The sequence below is a fragment of the Carassius auratus genome, chromosome 22 (genome assembly GCF_003368295.1).
Source record: "Carassius auratus strain Wakin chromosome 22, ASM336829v1, whole genome shotgun sequence".
Classification (NCBI taxonomy): Eukaryota; Metazoa; Chordata; class Actinopteri; order Cypriniformes; family Cyprinidae; genus Carassius; species Carassius auratus.
The window spans coordinates 25,268,476-25,290,143 of record NC_039264.1 but is presented as its reverse complement, the minus strand read 5'-3'; the positions used below and the strand labels follow the sequence as shown (position 1 = coordinate 25,290,143).

At 36.8% G+C, this 21,668-nt stretch overlaps 2 protein-coding genes across 5 annotated transcripts; both read right to left on the bottom strand.

Annotated features, from left to right (window-relative positions):
* Positions 1–1,763: 1,763 nt before the first annotated feature.
* LOC113040153 (hematopoietic SH2 domain-containing protein homolog) lies at positions 1,764–6,059 on the bottom strand. Its single transcript, XM_026198435.1, has 6 exons — positions 5,522–6,059; positions 4,804–4,943; positions 4,570–4,659; positions 4,300–4,465; positions 3,324–3,557; positions 1,764–2,621 (listed from the first exon to the last, which is right to left on the bottom strand). The coding sequence occupies exons 2-6, from the start codon at positions 4,926–4,928 to the stop codon at positions 2,106–2,108; spliced, it is 1,131 nt and encodes a 376-aa protein (XP_026054220.1). The 5' UTR covers positions 4,929–4,943; positions 5,522–6,059; the 3' UTR covers positions 1,764–2,105.
* Positions 6,060–6,199: 140 nt separating this feature from the next.
* Positions 6,200–19,796, bottom strand: LOC113040154 (tropomyosin alpha-1 chain). 4 transcript variants are annotated; one of them, XM_026198436.1, is made up of 9 exons: positions 19,484–19,794; positions 18,359–18,484; positions 11,300–11,433; positions 10,475–10,592; positions 10,319–10,389; positions 10,142–10,217; positions 9,876–9,938; positions 9,710–9,779; positions 6,200–6,933 (listed from the first exon to the last, which is right to left on the bottom strand). In XM_026198436.1, the coding sequence occupies exons 1-9, from the start codon at positions 19,595–19,597 to the stop codon at positions 6,851–6,853; spliced, it is 855 nt and encodes a 284-aa protein (XP_026054221.1). In that variant the 5' UTR covers positions 19,598–19,794; the 3' UTR covers positions 6,200–6,850. The 4 variants fall into 4 exon arrangements, with proteins under 4 accessions (XP_026054221.1, XP_026054224.1, XP_026054223.1 ...); XM_026198438.1 differs by lacking the exon at positions 6,200–6,933 and adding an exon at positions 7,545–7,751 and having other exon boundaries at positions 19,484–19,796; XM_026198439.1 differs by lacking the exons at positions 18,359–18,484; positions 19,484–19,794 and adding an exon at positions 15,226–15,721.
* Positions 19,797–21,668: the final 1,872 nt, after the last annotated feature.

Here is a 21,668-nt window from a genome sequence, read left to right as displayed (position 1 = left end):
ACTCAATTTTTCAGAAACAAATTAATAAATAATAATCATTGATACTTTATACACGGTGTACTTTAAAAACCCATAATAGGGGAACTTTAATGGAGGAGTTCACAACTTAAAACGTCTTAGAACCAAACAGACCATTATGTGATATAAGGCATGTGTAAGTGAAACCTACCTCTTTGGCCATGTGAAGACACCAGTGCCATTCTTCAGGTTAGCCCAATCTCGGTTATTCACGAAATCCCCCTCATGTTTACATCCACCCGGCCATTCCTAAATCCCATGTCCATTTCTTTTATTAAAACTATCCCTTCCCCACATTACTGTTTATCCTTCTTATTCAGTTCATATCATAAACACTTCTAGTGCGACTTGGAAATACACTTTATCGTCTTAACTTATAATAGATGGTCTATTCATGACAAAACATACAAGAAAAAGGCCGGTGTCCCTATTCAAATAATCAGTTGTCTGTCGTTGCGTTTGTGTTTGTGTTTCAAGTGACCTGCTGTAGTTAAACCGCGCAAAGCAGGGGCACGCGCTAGCTGCTCTTTCTCACGCGCTCTCACACACAAGCCCACACGCATTCATACCTGATAACATTGTCTGTTTAAATAACCTACTATATAATCAATCTATGTTTTACTGACTTATTTGACGGCAGTCAGATATGCAGCAAAGCGGCGCGTGCGCAAAGCTTCCGCGAGCGCGCGACACATACGCGCCATTACAAGTGGCTGAACACACCTGATTGGCCTTTACAACGAGATCAATAATTCATTAAGAAGCCAGGATCTTCTGATACTATCGGATAAAGAGTTTTTACAAAAGTTTGTTTGGTGGTTTTAGGTCAATTTATGATAGTTTTAGTGGGATTTTGGGTGCTGAAAAGGAACTATCGCCTCGAAGACCAACTAAACCATAACATAAACCAGCTACATGATGAAGGAATATATATTTTGTAAATATTTGTAATAAATGTTTTATTCTGCCCATTAATTGTGTGCCGTTTAGTGCTAATTATTGTGGGAATGTTCTTAAATAAATATTAAAAACATTCCTATTTCAATATAACCAATATTATAACAAAATATACAATCATAGGCTACATAAATCTTTGAAAACATTTAATATACACAGGTTTCACAGGATCACACAGGTGTATTGGCTGGACAAACCACCTAACACAATATTTTGCTATCTCTATATGCACCAGAGTTTTATAAATATTTCATAACAAGGACTTCATCAGCATAACGTTTACTTGCGAATGCACCACAAATCACATTGTACTATTTTCTTCATACGCTTAAATAACTCTTTTGCATGTACAGTCATTGTGTAAATTTGTATAGTCTGTCTCAATACTTGTGTATGTATATTCAATTATTGATAATAGTTATATTACTGCTTTCAGAAAGTTAGCTTTGTATAGGTTTAAAAAAAACGTTTCTTAAGTCCAATGTTGTATGTTTATGTTTACGTATGTAGCATTGTGGTCCTGTGTCCGTTGCAATGTATGTCCACACATTTAGCGGAATGACAATAAACCTCGACTTGACTACAAACAGCAAATACTTGTCTTAGATCTAATTTAATTGTATCAAAGGGGTTTTCGCCGCTTTTTTACCAGCTAATCCACCTAAGACCAGCCTGGAAGACCAGTTATCCCATGACAAACCAGCTTCAACCTGCAAAATGATGAACAGAATCATGCACCACAGAATTTACATGATATTCCAAGGTACATGGAAGAAACAACATGTTAATTATTGTATCACCTGTACATTTATTGACCATCTGCAATAAAAAGCTAATATTTACAATGTTTTTTTTTTCCTGATATGTAAAGTGCCAGATTTTAGGAAGTATAATCCAGAAATATATTCAAATTCATGCCCACAGGCACAACATGCTCTGTTTTCATTATATTAATATATTACCATGTCCAGCAGGTTTTTCCAGGTTACAAACCTCTGTTCAGCATGTGTGGAGTCAGAAATTCAAATGTAGCATAATAAAACAGAACATCACAACAAAGAGATAGATTTCACATTATTCAGTGACAATAAAACAAATGCTCTGGGTAAAACCACACGTGATGTTTTTATCTAGTAACCAGGTGCAAAAGGAGGTGGATTCAAGTACTCCAAAGGTAACTGTCTATCTGCGGAGTTGGGAATCCCATCAGATGCCCGACGGCCTTCAACTGTGGATTTTTCAAGTATTTCCTGATAGTCATTTTCCTCCAGTTGCTCAGGGTTCATGTTACTACTCTCCAAAGCAGAAAAAGTTGCATTTTCTTGATCTTGAACAATCTCCTCATACATGTTCTCCTTGGAGCGGCTCTTTTTAAGCTTTTTCTTGATTTGCGCCAGGCCCATGACCACCGGATTCAATGGTTGATGGTTTTTCTGTTGGGAACGGCCTTCGACGGGTGCGTCGGGTGGGATATGATGTCTATCGGAGCTTATCGGCATCATCCCTTGGGATCTGTCAGCATCTGCGGTGGCTTGCGGGCGATTGGGCAAGCATGATCTGGGAGGCAACTGTGGTGGCGTGTCGTCAGTTGGTGTTTTGGATTTGAATATTGTCCTAGGCTTCGGAATGGGCTTTGTGTGCTGATTCTGAAATACCAAAACACATTATTAGATTTTTAACAACCTGTTTTTTAATTCACAATACAATGAATCACAAAAACAATAATTTTAAATGAATAGTTCACAAAGAATTTTTCCATGACTGAACAGATCATTTGCTCACCAATGGATCCCCTGCAGTGAATGGGTGCCTTCAGAATGAGAGTTTCTTTACATACATGCAGCTTTTCAATTCACAAGATACTAACTGACTGTGTAGATCACTTGTGGATTTTTGTGATCTTTTTATCAGCTGTTCAGACTCTCATTCTGACGGCACCCATTCACTGCAGAGGATGAAATGGTGAGAAAGTGAAAAAAAAAGCACTAAATGAGGAAGAAACAAACTCATTTACATCTTGAAAGGGCCCAAGGGCGAGTAAATTTTTTTTTTGCAAATTTTCATTAAGTGGAGAGCTATTCGTTTAACTACAAAAAAATGTATATATATATACATATATATATATATATATATATATATATATATATATATATATATATATATATATATACATATATATATATACATATATATATATATATATATATATATATATATATATATATATATATATACACACATATATATATATATATATATATATATATATATATATATATATATATATATATATATATATATATATATAATTTGTAATTTTATTATAGAATCTGGTGAAGCTGTATTACCGTGCTCTGTAGATTCATAGAGCTCATTTCTGTCTCCAAGCTGGGATACAGTCTCGCAGAAAGACTTGTAGGTTGCGTAAAGGATTCGTTTTGGGCCGGCGGAGTTGGGTTGCGTTCAGAAATTTTTGAATGAGCAGTATGTGTTGGAGTTGAACATTTCATCCATTCAACCTGTCCAGGGTTTTTATCTTTCTTTTGAGGAAACAACAGCTCAGCGTAGTTATTTTTATCACCCTGCACACAAATGAGACCACAAAAATAAGGCACATATTCAAAGATTATGAATAATGTTGATGGTGAAAATAAACATTGACTCTTTCCCCTATCATGCTGTTGATGGGGTAAACAACATACATATACTATTTAACAATGCAAACATGTTCAAAACTTTATATAATGTTTGTGACGTCAAAATCTTCGTAATTGTTATAAGACACTGTGATGTTTTCAGATTTATATAATATATATTTTTATACAGTTTTATTACAGAATTTCATATGTATGTATGTGTCATAACAGCTTAAAGGAATAGTTCACCCCATTTTAATTGTGTCATCATTTACTCACCCTCAAGTCATTCCAAACTTGTATGAGTTGCTTTCGTATGTTGAACATAAAAGAAGATATTTTGAAGATTGCTGGTAATCAAACAGTTGCTGGTTGCCATTGACTTACACAGTAGGAAAAAAAATTGTATGGAACTCAATGGCAACCACCAAGTGTTTGATTACCAGCTATCTTCAAAATATCTTCTTTTATGTTCAACATACGAAAGCAACTCATCGGGGTGAGTAAATGCTGACAGAATTTTCATTTTAGGGTGAACTATGCCTTTAAGGCCGTCTAGAAGGAACATGATAGCCAGTTTGGTGATTTCTATCAGTGTCTTTTTGGTTCATCTTGATGGATAACCATAACCACCGCGTCTGTGGAATATTTAGAAACAACAAGCTAGCATGCAAATGACACTCTATACCTGTTCGCAGGCCACAGTGAGCAAGTCATTGTAGGGGAGAATGGGGCTTCTGCGATGAAAGGCCACCAAGTCATGGAGGGAAGAGAAGGGTGTGTTTTCTCCCACTATAATATACTGGTTATCATGCAAGACGTCAATCATGAAGTGTCTGCAGCGATCTTCAGCTCTAGGAGAAAGGTTTATATTGATTCGTGGTCTCATTCATGTACAATACTTCCTTATAGTGGAGTTTATTGACTGACAACAATGGCCACATTGACTCAGACTCACCGATAAGATAATGTATAACCCACCCTGCTCTCACCAACACGAATGAGGAAGTAACCGGGAGGTTTGCACATCAGCATGTCCTCCGCAGCCCTATAACACAGAAATAGTTTAATTGACAGTTATCAGTAACCTGATTTTCTGCTCTATGATGTCACTGTGTAGTCTGAGCATTCAAGCACATATTTCAGAGTCTGTCTGCTTAGTTTTGTTATAATACAGAGTTCGATCCATTACTTTCTGGATATGATTCCATGGAACCATTCTGGAACAATCCCATTCTTCAAAATGCAGCTGCGCTGGAATTCATTGAACCAGTCGAACGCTGCATTGCTGCTGTCATTCGGTAAAGGCACAGCCATGACATCCAGTTTGTCCTAAAGGCACAAATAATTTGACGGGAATATGCACACTTTTAAGAACATGAATGTAGGCTGGGGACATCCATTTTGTCTGGAATTATTAAAGTATTTTTTTAAAATACATTAAAATACAATACATTCAGACTGTGAGTTAAATACACCACTTCTATGATGAATAGGTTTTCAACATTTAAATTAAAATCATTTCCTTTTATATATATATATATTTAGGTGAACTGTCCTGTGATTGGAATAAACAATAAATTGTCAAAAAATATAAATAAGTATATAAATAAATAACTACATTCATATTTATGTACATACATGCATAATGATTAAAAGTTAAGTTCAATTAAATCATATCAGAACGTAGGCTATCACATATAGGAAGTTATAAATATTTAAAATGTCAAATTAATCAGCAGTTTTATATGACACACAAAAACTTGATTATAACCAACTCGTTTAATGTGATTAAAACAATACAGTCTATATTCTATGTTAAATACGTGGTTGACGTCAAGGTGTTTTTAAAAGACTGTCCCTATTATAAATAAACAAAAATACATACAAAAAAATGTAATGTTTCTCACCTGCTGTCGAGTAGCACGGTTTAGTGACAGGAGTCTACCTGACCTCACCTGTTAAAACTGTTGTTCTGGGTGTGGTTTACACGAAAGGTCAACGACACATTTCTGATTATAAGGTATAATCATTTATAGCTTTGTAGTCATCAGTCGCTTTCTGGTGAAAACATATAATCAGTTTGCAGACGAGTGCAGTTGATTTGTTCGCGGACTGGCGTATATGGCTTGATATGATGAATATTAATTTCGTCCTGTTCACTTTCCTGGATCGTCCAGTGACACAGCCTAATTAATATTCATAAGGCAAATGCCAGTCATTGAGCAAAATAATTAATATTAATTAGTCTAGGCTTCCGCTAGTTTTCCTACGCTCACTCAACTGGCTCTCAGCAAATCAGGTAGGACCTGCTCGGAGAACGTCACATAACATAATTAATAATTTATGAGCAAGGCCTTCGCCGTTGTTGGATTCAGACATATTTACACAATTCGCAGGTCTGGACGATTCAATTATAATTTATTCATGCTTTGTTTTGTGTCAGATTGTCTTATACTGAAACTCATTTACCCTGTGTACCAAATGTTTTTCACAGAAATAAAATTAGGCAGAATCAACTTGGAAGTAAGATACGAAGCTTAGCCTGTTCTTCATGACTGTTCTGGACAATAATCAAACACAAAGTAGACTTTTTATAAAAATTTATTACAAGTGGAAAAGAAATGTTATTTATGCGATATTTTGAAATACTAATTTGACGGGGGGGGGGGGGGGTGGAGGGGGCAACAAAACGCATTCACAGAAATGACTAGGGAAGAGCTAATGTTTCTTTGGCCTTTGTTTGGTCCCCATTTTGTGGTGGTTCCACAAAAGTTCTCTTGTCAAAAATAACATGGCATTATCAATGGATTGATGTACTGCAGTGCATCATGTGGCCAATAGATGGAGCGCATGATGTACATATGAAAGGCTGAAATAATAACACATAATGTCTTCATTTGACCATAAAACACATTAATAGCACAACTTCAAGTGAATTTCAGCTCAGCACATTAACATATTCACTTTCCATGCGGTATGGCATTTATTAAACTATTTATACCGTTCTTTTAGTGGGAAAACTCGGTTGTAGCACCTCAGGTTGTTTGCCTATGTTTTGGAAGTAGCTATATCAAGCCAGCTTGGATAAAAGCGCAAAAGAAATACCTCAGATCAAAAATTAAATTATTAGCCCATTCTGTGAGAAAATGGGGCTGAATAGCTTGCGAGTTGGAATGAAGGAGAGTATTTGTGGAATGTTGCACGATGGACGTCGTTCTCTCTCATCGTCGTGTCTTTTATAAGCTGTTCAGCTCCTGAAGTGTCTGATCCAGCACTTGGTGCATTCCGAGGTTTTCTTCCTTTGCAGAAGATAATTTTTCTAAAAGCAAAAATGAATGTAATTAGTCAGACGATATTGTTATAATTTTTGACACGTTAAAATAGGCTTAAAGACTTAAAAAGTAATAGTATTAAATTACAATGAAGTGTACTACGTCTAAAGAAGTACTTTTCTATTGTGAAGATTAGTAAACTAGAGATGTAAGTGGGAAATCTGTCAGAATTGAAATGTAACCTCACCTTTGTAGTCATGAGATTTTTACATGTAAGGTGTAGGAAACTTTTTAATAAAAAAAATCTTTGTAATATAGTTAATATTTTTATAAATTTAGAACTAACTCCATGGTCTGGGTCATTTAGTAACAGAGTCTTTTTTTTTTTTTTTTGTGTAAAGGTCCCAAATTTCTCAAAGGTTCACATACTTTTGATAAAAATGCATTACCATAACCATAGAATTTCATCAACCTTTCTTTTTAGTCATTTGTGATTGTGATCACAAATCGGACATCACTACATCTTATAAGCATGTACAATATTTCATCTAGGCCTAAAATTGTCCTCAAATTTCCAGGTTTTTCTTCACCACAAGGACCCCTCCTAATCTTCATAACAATTCATTAACAATGAAAACAGAAGATTGAGAGTCTGAAATGAAAGAAAAGGAATGTTTTATTGAGACTAGCGAAGACACATTGAAGAAAATGAAGCGAACATGAAGAAAGTGTCTAGAAATCTGAGATAGCAGGAGGTGCAGCAGAGCGGGACAGAGATGGGTCTAGAGGGAGGTCATGTCATTGAGAGCATGGTCCAGCTCCTCGGAGATGGCCTTATACTTCAGCTTCTGAGAATAGAGTTCATCTGAAGATCGGCAGGAAAAGCAGGAAAGTGAAGGATCAGAAGCAGCAATGGACAAAAACCAAATGAAAAGAGAGAGACAAGAAGTTAACGGATGTTTGAAGACTAAACATGCTATGAAAGATCATGGTTTACCAAGAACAATGTAAGAAAATCATGTGCAAACCAACAATCAATGACTGTTTAAAATTTCATCTGGCCCTAAGAAGGTATGGGTACTTTTACTATTCATATACTTTTATTAATAAGCAAATGCAGAGTTTGGTCTCTTAAAGAGTTGCCTTGCGCTGTAGGAAACAGACATACTTCATTTCTCTTGGGACAGAAGTAATACCAGGCTTGTTTAAACTGATTCCATATACTGAGCTTAATATATCATCTTCCAGTGAAAGCTTCAAGCAGATGAAATATAAGCCTGCTGGAACCCTGACAGAATTTCTCTAAACCAATATGGTGTCGTGTGGTTAAAAAGAATTGATGGCCGCTCTATGCCCCGCCTGTGATCTGTAAAACCCTATCCATGAAAGACTTTAACGTGTTCTGCTTCACCACTGGTCATTTCTGAAGGTGAAAAGTTCATTTAGCCACTTCATTACCTTCACTGAAGTTTTCATTAGAACAGTTTAGTATGTAGTGTTGTTTTCCAAGTCAAACTATAGTCAAAAGTGACCCTTTTGATATAACTTTTGAAAAAATAGCTAATTTACTTAAAACATGCTCATTTTCCAACTCCCCTAAACAGATGAGTTTTACAGTTTTTTAATCCATTCATCTCCGAATCCTTTCAGCCGAACTCTGGCTCTGGCGGTAGCACTTTTAGCTTAGCTTAGCATAGATCACTGAATCTGATTAGACCGTTAGCATCTCGCTCAAAAATGATGAAGAGTTTAGATATTTTTCCAGGCTGATATGGCCAGGAGCTATACTCTCATTCCGGCATAATAATCAACAAACTTTGCTGCTGTACCATGCAGTGATATTACACAGCGCCTGAAAATAGTCCTGAACATACAAAATAGCAGCTTTTAATTTTCCGTCGGTCTTAGTACACGATGTAACTACAGAAGGGAAAATATCTAAACTTTTTGGTCATTTTTCAAGATGCTAACGGTCAGATTCAGATTCAGTTATCTATGCTAAGCTAAGCTAAAAGTGCTACCGCCAGACCCAGAGATCGGCTGAATGAATTCAAAAACGGTAAAACACAACTGTTTAGCTCTAGGGGAGTTGGAAAATGAGCCTATTTTTTAAAAAAGTGGAGTGTTTCTTTAAATGTATACAGGAGTAAAATATTTCTCTTTTGTTCTATCCATCTGAACAAATTTGTTAAAATAAACCACCCAAACCAATTGAATCTAGATTTTGAACCAGTTCATTCCTTCAGTTCAGAATGAAGTGATTCACAAAAATGAACCCCCCAAATAAATCAAATCTAGTTTTAGAACTAGTTCACATTTTCTGAATGAAGTGATTCACTAAAACGGACCACCCAGACCAATCAAATCTGGTTTATGAATCAGTTAATTGCTTTTAAACTGCCAAAACAGTCAAACTAAAATGAATCACCTCCGCCTATGGTTTTTGTTGTGCTAATCTTGATTTACTAGAGAAAATATCTTTTTCCTGGAAAAGTAACAATGCTTTGAAAACAGCTACTGTGAATTTTTGAAATGAACTATTTGAATAAAGTCATTCTTAACGACAAATCAACCCAAAGGAACCGATGCACTAGAATGAGTCAGCATGTTGTCATGCTACACAGCTAAAATAGCAGTCATTGCTAATTATGGGAAAAGCTACAGTACAGTGTTTTGGAAACAGATACTTGCACTTCTAGAACATGTAGTTAATCCAACAGAATCTCTATGTTCATTTACAGAGTCTTCCCAAGATTCAACGTTTGGCTCCACAGTAAACTTGCGTAACTCAAATATTTAACACAAATATTACTATCTTCGTACCTTCCAGGTCATCGATGGATTTTTCCAGTTTGGTCACTGTCCTCTCAGCAAACTCTGCACGGGTCTCGGCCTGAAAAACACAATACGGAAGTAAAAAAAAAAAAACAGTTGGGATGAGAAAGGGCAGCTTATCTTTGACCCTTGTCTCATTTATTGCCTTCTTTACCTCCTTCAGCTTGTCACTAAGAACTTTAATTTCCTCTTCATACTTGTCTTCTTTTTCCGAGTACTGAAAACAAAGACAGATACGGCAAATCTGCATAAACTTTGCTTCGCTTTCAGAGCTATTATGTTGTGAGAACTTTAACCGTAAATTACTGTCTTTTAGTTTCAAAGCAATTATCGAGCTCTGAAGTCGAGCGCTGATTATTATAGAGGTCTGAAATTGTGACTTGGTGAACATTAACAGATAAAAGAGAGATGTTGACTTACTTTCTCTGCCTGAGCCTCTAGGGATTTAAAGTTGTTGGTAACGTTTTTTAATTCCTCCTCTAAATCACTAGTTTTGCTGGAGGTGTTTGAGAGGAAAACAATGTTTTAACTGGACAAGAAACAAACATTCAGATCTTAGAGTGTGAGAACAGAAGTGTGAGAATAGGCAGATGATACCATTCGGCGACTTCAGCTCTCTCCTCGGCTCGCTCCAGCTCCCCCTCGAGGATCACCAGTTTACGGGCCACCTGTGGACAAGATGACGTTCAGATAAAGGGCTTCAAGCTTTCACACATCTGGAAGCGTTGTTCCTTAAAGACGCTTGTAACTCACCTCCTCGTATTTGCGGTCGGCCTCCTCGGCGATGTGTTTGGCCTCCTTCAGCTGCATCTCCTGGATCTCCATCTTCTCCTCGTCCTTCATGGCACGGTTCTCGATGACCTTCATGCCTCTGGAGGTGAAACAAGCAAGTTAGTGATTAGATCTTCAATAGGAGATGTGAGTGTTATTTCATAGTAAACAGCAATGCCACGGTCATGGAATCTGGAAACAGGAAGCAACCAATGAATTTCCATGAACTCTCTGCTTGTTTGTGATTACTGTACGCAAGACACTTATTCAGATAAATTCGCTAATGAATCATTCAAAACCATTTGTGAACCAGATTGAACAATACATGGAACTTTGTGATTTCAATCCATCTAATTTCTGAAAACTCATGGAAAATTTCCATCTTAACTAGTTGTTTATTAGCATGCATATTACTAGCCATTTATTAGTAGTAATTAAACACATATTAATGCCTTATTCTACATTCCTAATCCTACCCAATTACTAAATTCAACAACTACCTTACTAACTATTAATAATCAGCAAATTAGAAATTTACAGAGGGAAAAGTCATAGTTAATAGTGAATAAGTGTTCGCTTTTAAAAGTGTTACCGAACAATAACCTCTCAAACATGGTTAAAAGTAAATAACTTGACTCTTTTCATTATATTTAATTCTGTCACATTGTGCTATCATCTTATACATTTGCTTGTGGATTGATGAGACAAAGATGTTCTGGTCCACCAGAGCCATGTAGTTTGTACCCGAAGCAACACAGCAATTAATTCCTTTCCGCCATTCTTTAAAAATGCAAGCTTTCCATTGACCTCTCGCTCTCGTCTGCTGCTTTCTCCGCCTCTTCCAGTTTCTGCAGTGCAGTTGCCAGCCTCTCCTGAGCCCGATCCAGTTCCTCCTCCACCAGCTGAATCCTGCGGTTCAGACCCGCCACATCACCCTCAGCCTGACGACAAAAAAGGTCAAAGGTTACTTCTATGTAATTATATGCAAATAAACATGTGGCTTTTTAAAACAATGTTCTAATATTTTTCATGTCTGTGGGCATCCTCAAGATGATGGCATGTCATTTCCGTCATTTTTTTGTGTTTTGTTTTTGCACAATGCACAATCAACTGCGACAGAAAAAACATTTTTACACCCTTTACGACCACCACCACCACCCGTTGTGATTCAAACAAAGATTGGCCTCAGAATGAGCACAATGGTGCCTCTGTGACATTTCTCGGCTTTTAAGAGACCTCACAGCCAAACTGGCAAGTTATTGGACTGATAATTGCAACTATAATTATGACAAATATCACCATGGCTCTCTCACAGACACTCAACTGAGCGAGCGAGCAATGCTCTCAGAACGGTGGGAAAATCTCGCAGCCAGGAAACCGCATCTGGGTTTAAACTTTAAGAGAAGACAGAAAAACAGGGCATAGGGGAAAAGTTAAGAGGAGTAAATCGTCCATTTTCTGATAGCATCTTTGTTTTGAGTCAGAGCTGCTTCTACGGACTCCTGTTGCTTTCTTTAAGGTCCAGTAAAATATTTGAAGCATGAACGGTAGTGAACGGATCAAGGCTGACATACCACTTTATTTTCAAGTTTTTTTATAGCTAGTTTGCTACTGGATAGCATAAAAAAACTTTAATAAAACACAAAAAAGAATGTGATGACTCCCAGAATAGGGCCAAACCTCAATATTGTGAATGTTTTCTCATAATTTCAACTTCTTTTCTTGTAATCCCGAGTTTTTTCTTAAAATTGTGACTTACATTTCGCAATAAAAGATTTTATCACACAATGTGACTTAAGACTATTCAAATGTAACTTTATAACTTGTTCGAAAATGTGGGTAATGTGACTTTATGTCAACAAATATAACTTTCTTCTCATAATTGTTTTTTCATTTTGTATATCACAATACAACTTAATATCTCGCATTGTGACAATAACTTTCAAACCAACTATCAATGTGACTCTACAAATGTAATTTTATATTTCGCGATTAAGAGGAATAAAGTCAGATATAAGTTGTATTTCAAGGTATAAAATATTTCACGCAAATTGCGACTTTTCCTCATAATCTGGACTTTATTTCGCAATGCAACTTTATATCTCGCAATTACGAGAAATACATTTAGAATTGCGAGATATGTTTTATTTCAAGATAATTCATTGCAACTTTTTTCTCAAAACTGTGACTATTTTTCAATGTGGGAGCTTGTATTTTGCAATTTATCTCAAAATGTATCGTATTTCACAAAGTCCCATTTAAATATGCTCTTCAATATCAACAATATTAAAGAAGGAGGTCAAATGAACATTTATTCACACATATTTCACCAACACATCAATGGAGTAGGAAGTTGACCCCCTTTCGAAATAAAAGAGAACCAGAGAGGGGAGGAGAAAAATGCACAGGAAATGGACACACTCCACATCCTTTCCCCTCCCAAAATGCTCATTCAGTTCAGGGTCAGGATACTCCCTCATGAGCCGTGCCCTTTCCTTAGTCACCGCGTTCCCCGCGTTGCTTTAGATGAAAGCCATATATGGTAAAAGAAGCTCTGGAGAATGCTAGTGGTAAAGTGCCAAAAAAAGATTTAAAGGCTAAAGAATACCAAAAACAAAAACAGCCATATTTTATCGAAAAGCGTCTAGACGCAGCCTTGAATGTTTTATCATGTACCAAACAAACCCAAACACCCATATGTGTGATATGAGACGTCAACATTCCCAGATCTTTGGATTCCCAGGCCCATTTAAACCACAGTGCACTCAGATCTTGTTAGAGCCCCTGTGACGTCCGTATCCAATTATACGTTTAGGGTTTGAAATGAGGGGGAATCACCTCGGACTGCTGTCGACTTCCTGAGCACAGTACTATTGTATGTGACACTCAGCAAACACTGAGACGAACCCTATCAGTGTAATGACCTTTCTATGGGCTGATATTATGAAAATAAGGCCTATCGGATGAAAACGAACAGTGGCAATTAAGTAAGGAAGTGAAGGAAACGAAGGCTCGTTTTCAAGTTCATATTCTAGAGACCTAAAAGAGCCAAAGAAAGAGTTGCAGATGCAAAATGATTTGTCATTTCTCACCAAACGCAAGGAAAAGCAGAAGTTTATTGGAGTATTGTAAAGTAAGTGACCACTTGTGTGACTAAACTTTGAAAAGATATGCAAAAGAGGTCTTTATCATTTATGACACCATGGGAACCTGTCAATGCAAATTTGACAAGCCTAATGGTTTTTGTGCAGGCTTCGCCATATGTTTCTAGTCATGTTCTTGACTTTTAACCCCGCTGTGAATTATGGCCTACATAGATTAGGACCATCATGGAGAGGTCACTGGTCACGTCATGACCAAATCCAGCAGCATTCTGTCACTCTAAGGGTGGGAAAACTCCCACTTATGAATGCAAAGCCAGCAAAACTTGTATTATAAGCATATGACTCGACACCACAAAAGAGACGGAAGGAAGTTGAGGTAGAAGGATGGGACCAAAAACCTTCCTAACATTTCTTAAGATCTCCATTAACAGGTCTTAGACAAAAGACACTATTGATCTACAAACACCTGAAGAACTGGACTTTTCTCAAGCAGTGCCAGCTTCCTGCATATCTGCATGGTCATCTGAATACGAAGAGGGTCCACAGGAAACTCCAGTGTGGAGCAAGAGACAACATCCTGACTCAGTTCCTTTGGAAGCTCTGGATGGGACATCCTTTGGGTCTTTCTTGAGTAGAGCCAAATCTAATTCTTGAGTTCTACGAAAGATCTAACAAAGATCTTCACTGTCTAAACCCAAGCAGGAGAACATTCACATTTCCTAAAGATCCATTCCAGTTAAATGAGAACAGACAGACTGTAGGGTTCTGGCCATGTTTCCTTAAGGCAGTTTGAACATTAAGTGCTCCACAAAGGATGAGTCAGAAAATGAAGCATCTAAATCCACCAAGGACCGTGGGGGAGAGGGCTTCCTTGACCAGCATTTACATTTACTATTCTTCATCTAAATTAAGCGGCTTTATTCAAAAGAAATATTATTAATTAGGTCTAAATGAACGTTGCATTTTGATTAAACCAACAGAATACAAATACAATACAAATCGATCCTTTGACTGCAATAACTTCAATTTCTCTTTGTTTTTCTTTTCTGTTGAATGGATGGTTGTATGACTGAATACATTAGGTCCCTCAGACCAAAAAAAAGTTAGACAGGGTAGAAATAACTCATAGACCGAGATAGATAGATCTATAGATAGATAGATAGATAGATAGATAGATAGATAGATAGATAGATAGATAGATAGATAGATAGATAGATAGATAGATAGATAGAAATCTTTAAGAATTATGCTTTAAGTACTAAACAGGCAAAAACGCACCAATTGCTAGTTAAAACAAATACATTGTTAATTTTGTAATTTAAAATGGTTTGTAAGACTAAAATAACAGTAAAACGGTGCAATAAACTTATATGAGAAAACAGTGAGGCCTAACAACTGCCCAAAGGCAGATTTGGGGGTCGGACTGTCCCTTTGGACCAACGCCTTTCATTCCACAACCTCACGTCTGCATCCAGGTCTCGTTTTCAGCTAAACATACAATTACAGTCTTCAGAGGAGCCCAGGAGCTTTTTATAGACGCCTGTGCTCACAGAGGGAACGCGTAGAAGAGTCCGGAGACTGTAAAGACGATATGTAAGAAGTAAGAAGAAGTAAGAAGATGTGTCTCACTTTCTCCCGGAGCTCGCGCTCATTGTCCAGCTCGCGCTGTAGAACCAAAGCTCGATCTTCTGCGTCATCCGCCTGCTGCTGCAAAGTCTGGATCTTTCTCTTCACTGAGTCCAAAGAAGTCACACCTGTCATTTTAGATACTTTTATTATACTATACTTGCGACTGAAAAACGAAACAAATCGCGACTTTGCTCAGGGAAAGATAAATCGATGTGCAAAAAACAACGGGAAACTTTTCAAAAGGCTATTAAAAAATAAATACGTAAAAATATAATACCGAATATAGGGATGTTACAAAATAACGGAATGCTAATGTACTTGGATGGCCAGTGCAAAAAAAGGAAAAGAAATAGAAGTGAAAAAATGATATGAAATAGGCAATCCCAAGTTCTTCCCAGTCCGGATCAATACAAAACGCTTCAATGAACAAAAACCGCTCTTCGCAGGAGGTTATTTCTGTCTCATGGAGTCATTGGAATGTGAGAGAATGTAAAGAGGCAGAACTTCTGCAGGAAAGTTTCAATGTAGTGAAAAAGTGAGGTCCCTGTGACGTCACGGCGGGCGGGGCTCCCATTGAGTCACAATTCAGTCTCGTTTCCTTTTAATTACGTTTTTACATAAACTTTGACAACTCCGATCCATAGAAAGAAGTAGTCTTTTAGTTTATGCTCGTTCTAATTTTTTCTCTTCTTTTTCAAATATATAATTACTTTATTCTACACTGTAAAATCATTTTTAACAGAAATGTAACATTCGAAATACAATTGAACACAAATAATTTCTTAATTCTAGACGTCTCAAAAAGGGTCACATTAAAAAATCATATTATGAATAGCCTGATATCATCTTGCATCCCTCTTGTTAGTTTTCTGAGGCCCCTTATTTGAGAAACACTGCCATTGCTACCCAATCTGTCCATTAAATGTTTTCCGGTTGATTGATTCGATCACATTAAATAATATTTTTGGATAAGACTATGAGTTTTAGATTTTCACATACCTGACAAATGTTACAGTAGGTTATATACATTTATTTTAAAGCAAAAAAAAATGTTTTTAGTCATATTAATGATTCGTTGCCATTGAAAATATTCATTATTTTTGTTACCAAATGAAAATTCAAAGTAGTCAAAAGGCGAAATGCACTACAGGTTGTGACTTTGCCACCACTTACCACTTCAACACAGCAATTAAACGCAAGATTTCAATTACAACCCCCTCAGTTTTGACCTTAAACACCATTTCAAGTGTGACACACTTTTCTCAGAAGTGTGCTTTTGTTCTAAAGACGAGCCAGCATTGATTTCATTAGTCACAGGAGTGTGGCCCTCTGTGTTTGCTTTCGCTGCATTCTTGGGATTCCTGGCCTGCTACATGGCAACCCAAGTCCCAGTCTCCCCTGCTGTTCACTGACTTATCAGAAACAGACCTCAGAAATCCAGAGTATCTTACTTCTGTGGCATTGCGAATGCAGATGTATAATTAGTTTACAGTTTCCTCTAATGCATGACATGTGGTAGGCTTGTCTGGAGCACATTTTCAGGGCAACGCTCCAAGGAACTCAAAATGTGCTTGTATTCCCAGTTTTAGGCCTCACGGTCTGCCTACAGAAAACTAGAACGTTCTACAGGAAATGAATCTTGCTCAAAAATACATTTGTCCTCTTATTGGATAAAGTTTGATGTTACGGTTTGTCTCGTAAAAGTGTTTTGTGGTCAATGATAACATCTCTCCTTAAAGGGATTTACCTCCATCATGGAATCATTAAGGAATCACAAACAAGCGGTTTGCCCCTCCTCGGCTTCCTTCTCGAACTATGCAGTCATTTCCTTTGAGGTCACGTTGTGAGGAGTAACCCGAGCTTATCAGAGCAGAGGACAGGATGGACCACTTCAGACCCATGTGTAATTACGGCAATTTTCTCCCTCGTCCTAAAGCCAAACCCGTTTCTACAGGTGAAACCCTTTGTGCTTCATTTTAGCTTCAAGGAATAGTTCACCCAAAAATGAAAATTTGCTGAAAATGAACTCACCCGCATGCAAGTAGTAGATGAGTTTGACTCTTCTGCGGAACGGATTTTGAGAAATTCTACATTATATCACTTGCTCATCAATGGATCCTCTGTAGTGAATGGGTGCCGTCAGAATGAGAGTCCAAACAGCTGATAAAAACAACACAGTAATCCACACCGCTCCAGTCCATCAATTAATGTCTTGTGAAGTGCAAAGTTACATGCTTGTAAGAAACAAATCCATCATTGATGCGGTTTTAATTTCAATCCATTGGTTCCAGCTAAAATATGAGACCTCTATCTATAATAATTGCTTTTTTCCAGTGAAAAAAAACAGTTGTCATTTCTGTATCAGGAGAGAAATATGCACAAATCAAGCACGGTTTACAATTAGAAATATGTTGGTGGACTTTGATTTGAGCAGACAACAGGGGATGGACTTTTCACTGGAAGAAGCAATTTTATGGAATATGGACTCATATTTTGGCCAGAAGCAATAGTTTAAAGTTTAAACACCTTAATGATTAATGGATTAGATTTTTACAAACACACTTCACAATATGTTAACTAATAATAGTCATGTGGACTACTTCTGGATTACTGTCATGTTTAGACTCTTATTCTGATGGCACCCATTCACTGCAAATGATCCATTGGTGATGAAGTGCTAAATTTCTGTAAATGTGTACGGATGAAAAAATAAAATCATCTGGATCCTGGACGTCCTGAGGGTGAGTGCATTTTCAGCAAATATTCATTTTTGTGTAAACCATTCCTGTAAAAGTACTTAATTTGTGTGTTTAAACCTGAAAATGACCTTTTTAGGGAGGGAATTGTCAGTTTCAAGGCATTACAAAAGTAAACCTGAGGAAAAAGGTATTTTAAAAGATTCATGTCTTGACATGTTTTATTGAGGTAAAGCTTTTTATTGCCCTATAAATCCCCATTTGAAACGCTTGGAAATGGTGCCGTGACCCTGAAAGGGACCAGCTGGGATCAGAGCCGCAGTGACAGGAAGTAAAAGCATCATAACAAAGCCTGAATGACTTAAGTTGTTTATCATAGAGGTATCATGTCTGATTCTGTTTTTATTGAACCCTAGTCTAAAGAATGCGTCACTTACGTCAGCAGCTTTTTTTTCAGACAGTTCCAGTTTCTCTTGGGCGTCTTTCAGGGCCTCTGAGTACTTGTCCAGTTCATCTTCAGTCTGTTTGAGCTTCTTCTGCAGGCCGACCAGCTCATCCTCCAGCTGAATGTGGAAGAGTGAGTAAATGTGTCAGAGCACTGCACACATGACATAACTCAAAGGAATTTATCCCAGCTTTCCAAACTAAAATCTGGAATGCGTATAGTAATGAGTGTTGATAGATTTTAACTATTTTTCTGGTGCATAATATTATTTTTAAATGTACATGCTATACATATACATAATTCTATACGTAATGTATAAAAAGTGGTTATATTTCGCCTAAATATTTCATTTAATTTTTTTTGCATTTTATGACTATGATTTTATGAATTTATAATATTTTATGACTGATATTATTATAATTATGTATAATAATTGTAACAATTAATTATAATTAAATAATTTTACTAATAAATTATAATTAAATAATTTTACTAATAAATTATAATTAAATAATTTTACTAATGAATTATTATTATATGACCTTATAACCCATATTACATTCTAATGCCTTCTCTTTGTATTGGACAGATTGGGCAAAATTTCTACAGTGACTTTCTAGAGGACTAAACACATATAGTTTTATTAAATATACACTATAACAATAACCCAATTCACAATTATTTCCAAATATTTCATTATTCATTATTAATGTTAAATCATTAGCCTATTTATCCATGTATTTTTTTATTATTATTATTAGAGTAAAATTAACCTATGCATCTTTTAACATTAAACAATTTTTAATATATGAAGAAAAAAGACATTAACCAAGATTAATAAATGCCTTACTATAATTGAAATTGTTAGGTGCAGATTTTTTTAGCATTCCTATGTAATTGTACAAAATAAGTAGCCACTGTTGTGAAAGACCCAGAATTGCAGCTCAAATGCATACTTGGTTTTCAAGTATGAGGTCTTGGCTCACTTCTCCTTGATTACAATCATACAGTCCAGCCTTTACAGACGCTATTGCCAACACTTTTGTTGGGACTTTGAGCATTCATACATTTTTCACATCACTTTCTTCTGGATCTACCTGAAATCCTGAGTTCTTACCTGCTTGCATTTGTCCTCAGCAGCTTTCTGTTCTGTCTCGGCCTGCTCTGCCCGGTCGATGGCGTTTTCCTTGTCCAGTTTGAGCATCTGCATCTTCTTCTTGATGGCCTCCATGCTTGCAGGTTGATCTAGTGTCTGGGTTAAATATGAAATTCGAGGGAGCTACGAATGAAGTGCAGTTCTTGGTCCTTCAGCCGAAAGTGTGGTCAGACTAATGGATGCGAGGAGATTTAGGAGACGAGAAGAATGCAGCTGATGCTGCCTGCAACCAAGAGCTGCCAGCAATGCTGGATCGCTTTACATAACCCAACCAAAGTCTAAAACACCCCTCTCCCCCACCCGTCTCCCTATCTAACCACTTGTGAGAAGGAATGGCCTGGACCAAACACAGTCAGAAGAACTTCTCCTTATTTGGAGTGGTGCATATTGTTTTTAAAAAAGGACCAAGGGATGGAGAAGTGAGCAGATAGGACCTGGATCCAGATTTAACAACGTAAATGAGCTTCATGTTCTTGTTACATTCTTAAAAATAAATGTTCTTTATTGGCGTTGAAGATTCCATGAAGAATCTTTAACATTCATGGAACCTTTCCATACTACAAAAGGTTCTTTATTATAGAAAAGGGTTCTTTGGGTTGTAAAAAAACATGTTCTTCTCATTAAGAAGAAGAATGGTTCTTTTAAGATCTGTTCACTGAAAGGTTCTTTAGTGAAACCAGAAATGTTTATTCAGTAGAACTGCTGCAAAAAACAACCTCATTTTGAAGTGTACATGACAATCATCAAAAAATTTGTCTAAAGAACTCATTCAAATACCCTAAAATGTATGGTTATGTACTTTTCAAAAACCCTAACCCTTAGCAGTCGTGTACGGTCTGCTGTGGAAGCTGGTATTATTTTTCTTATTATGCAGCTCTCTGAAATACTCCTTAATTATTGGTCAATCACGGAACTGGGCATTCAGTTATTTTTACCATATAGTTCATGGAATTGATTAAAACTGCTCAACATGAAATAAAATCGCCATTTATTCTTATTTCATATGCAATTGGTGCCATATTGCATCTCATTATTGGCGGTGTTTGTCTTGTTACTGATTTTTTTGCGCATTGTAATGGACTTTTTTTTACTTATCACAAACTTTAAGCTAAAATTATAAAGTAGCCATAAAATAAGCCATATAATAAGCTTACCATTTTAATCTGGCCAATAAACCTGTAGGTACACAGTAAAAATTATTTAATGACAAGAATATTAAAAAAACTTGTAAGTGGACCATTTTGAAATGTAGAAAAAAAAAGCGTAGTCAACCACCACAGCAATGTCCAAAAAAGCCACTAAGAACACATTTAAAACCCCAGTTTTAAATGTTAAACATTTAAAACCCCAGACAAGGGTTAATCACATTTATATCGAAAGGAAATAAAGTGGCTTTCGATTTATTTCATGTCTTGTTCAGTCAAGTCTGATATAAAGCAAACGCAAACACTTGATTTAGAGTTTTTGAGACCCAAAGCGCTAAATGGTCAAACCGTTGGGTTTAACTGTTTTGGCACAAAAACTAGAGCAGAAGTGCAGAATGTAACACTTTTTTTCCCCACTGGCTCTCTTAACTGCTATTGGACACTAGCCATTCCAGTAGACGTTTTGTGAATTATAACAAACAGTGTAGTTTAGCTTCTGGGTCTAAACTGGGTCTTCAGTTTTATTTTCGCTCAGAAAGTTCTTTATTGTTTAGTATTAACTAAACAAATGCTTGAATTCCCACCATGCCACAAACTACAACTTTAGCATCAAGGTGCTGAAGCTACGAGACATGTTCGGCATGTACCTTAGACATACTCGTCTGTCAAACAGATGATTCACTCTCCATAACACCTGGATGAACACGCTGAGAAGAGTGGTCAAAAACACCTGTGCTCCAGACAGACGGCTTTCTGCATGTCATCGTTACATATGACGTCATAGCAGTACACAGATGTTTGGCACCTGTAAACCCACTCCAGTGTGCCCTGCCTTTGTTGGCCTCCTTTAAGCACTGTTGTAAGGAAAAGACGCAACGTCATTTGGCATTCGTTCAACGTTACTTACTCATGCCTCTCCCGCTGAGCTTTAAGGATAAAGGGAAGTATGAATGTGTGTCATGTTGTGGAAGAAGTTTAACGGATGAGTACAGCACAAAGTG

Coding starts and splice junctions, on each gene's coding strand:
- LOC113040153 (XM_026198435.1), bottom strand. CDS start 4,928: ATGGCTGTGCCTTTACCGAATGACAGCAGCAATGCAGCGTTCGACTGG. Junction 4,660..4,803: donor CATGGAATCATATCCAGAAA/GTAATGGATCGA, acceptor TCTGTGTTATAG/GGCTGCGGAGGACATGCTGA. Junction 3,558..4,299: donor TCACTGTGGCCTGCGAACAG/GTATAGAGTGTC, acceptor ATTTGTGTGCAG/GGTGATAAAAATAACTACGC.
- LOC113040154 (XM_026198438.1), bottom strand. CDS start 19,597: ATGGAGGCCATCAAGAAGAAGATGCAGATGCTCAAACTGGACAAGGAA. Junction 10,593..11,299: donor GCAGCAGACGAGAGCGAGAG/GTCAATGGAAAG, acceptor TTTCACCTCCAG/AGGCATGAAGGTCATCGAGA. Junction 10,390..10,474: donor CCGACCGCAAATACGAGGAG/GTGAGTTACAAG, acceptor TCTTGTCCACAG/GTGGCCCGTAAACTGGTGAT.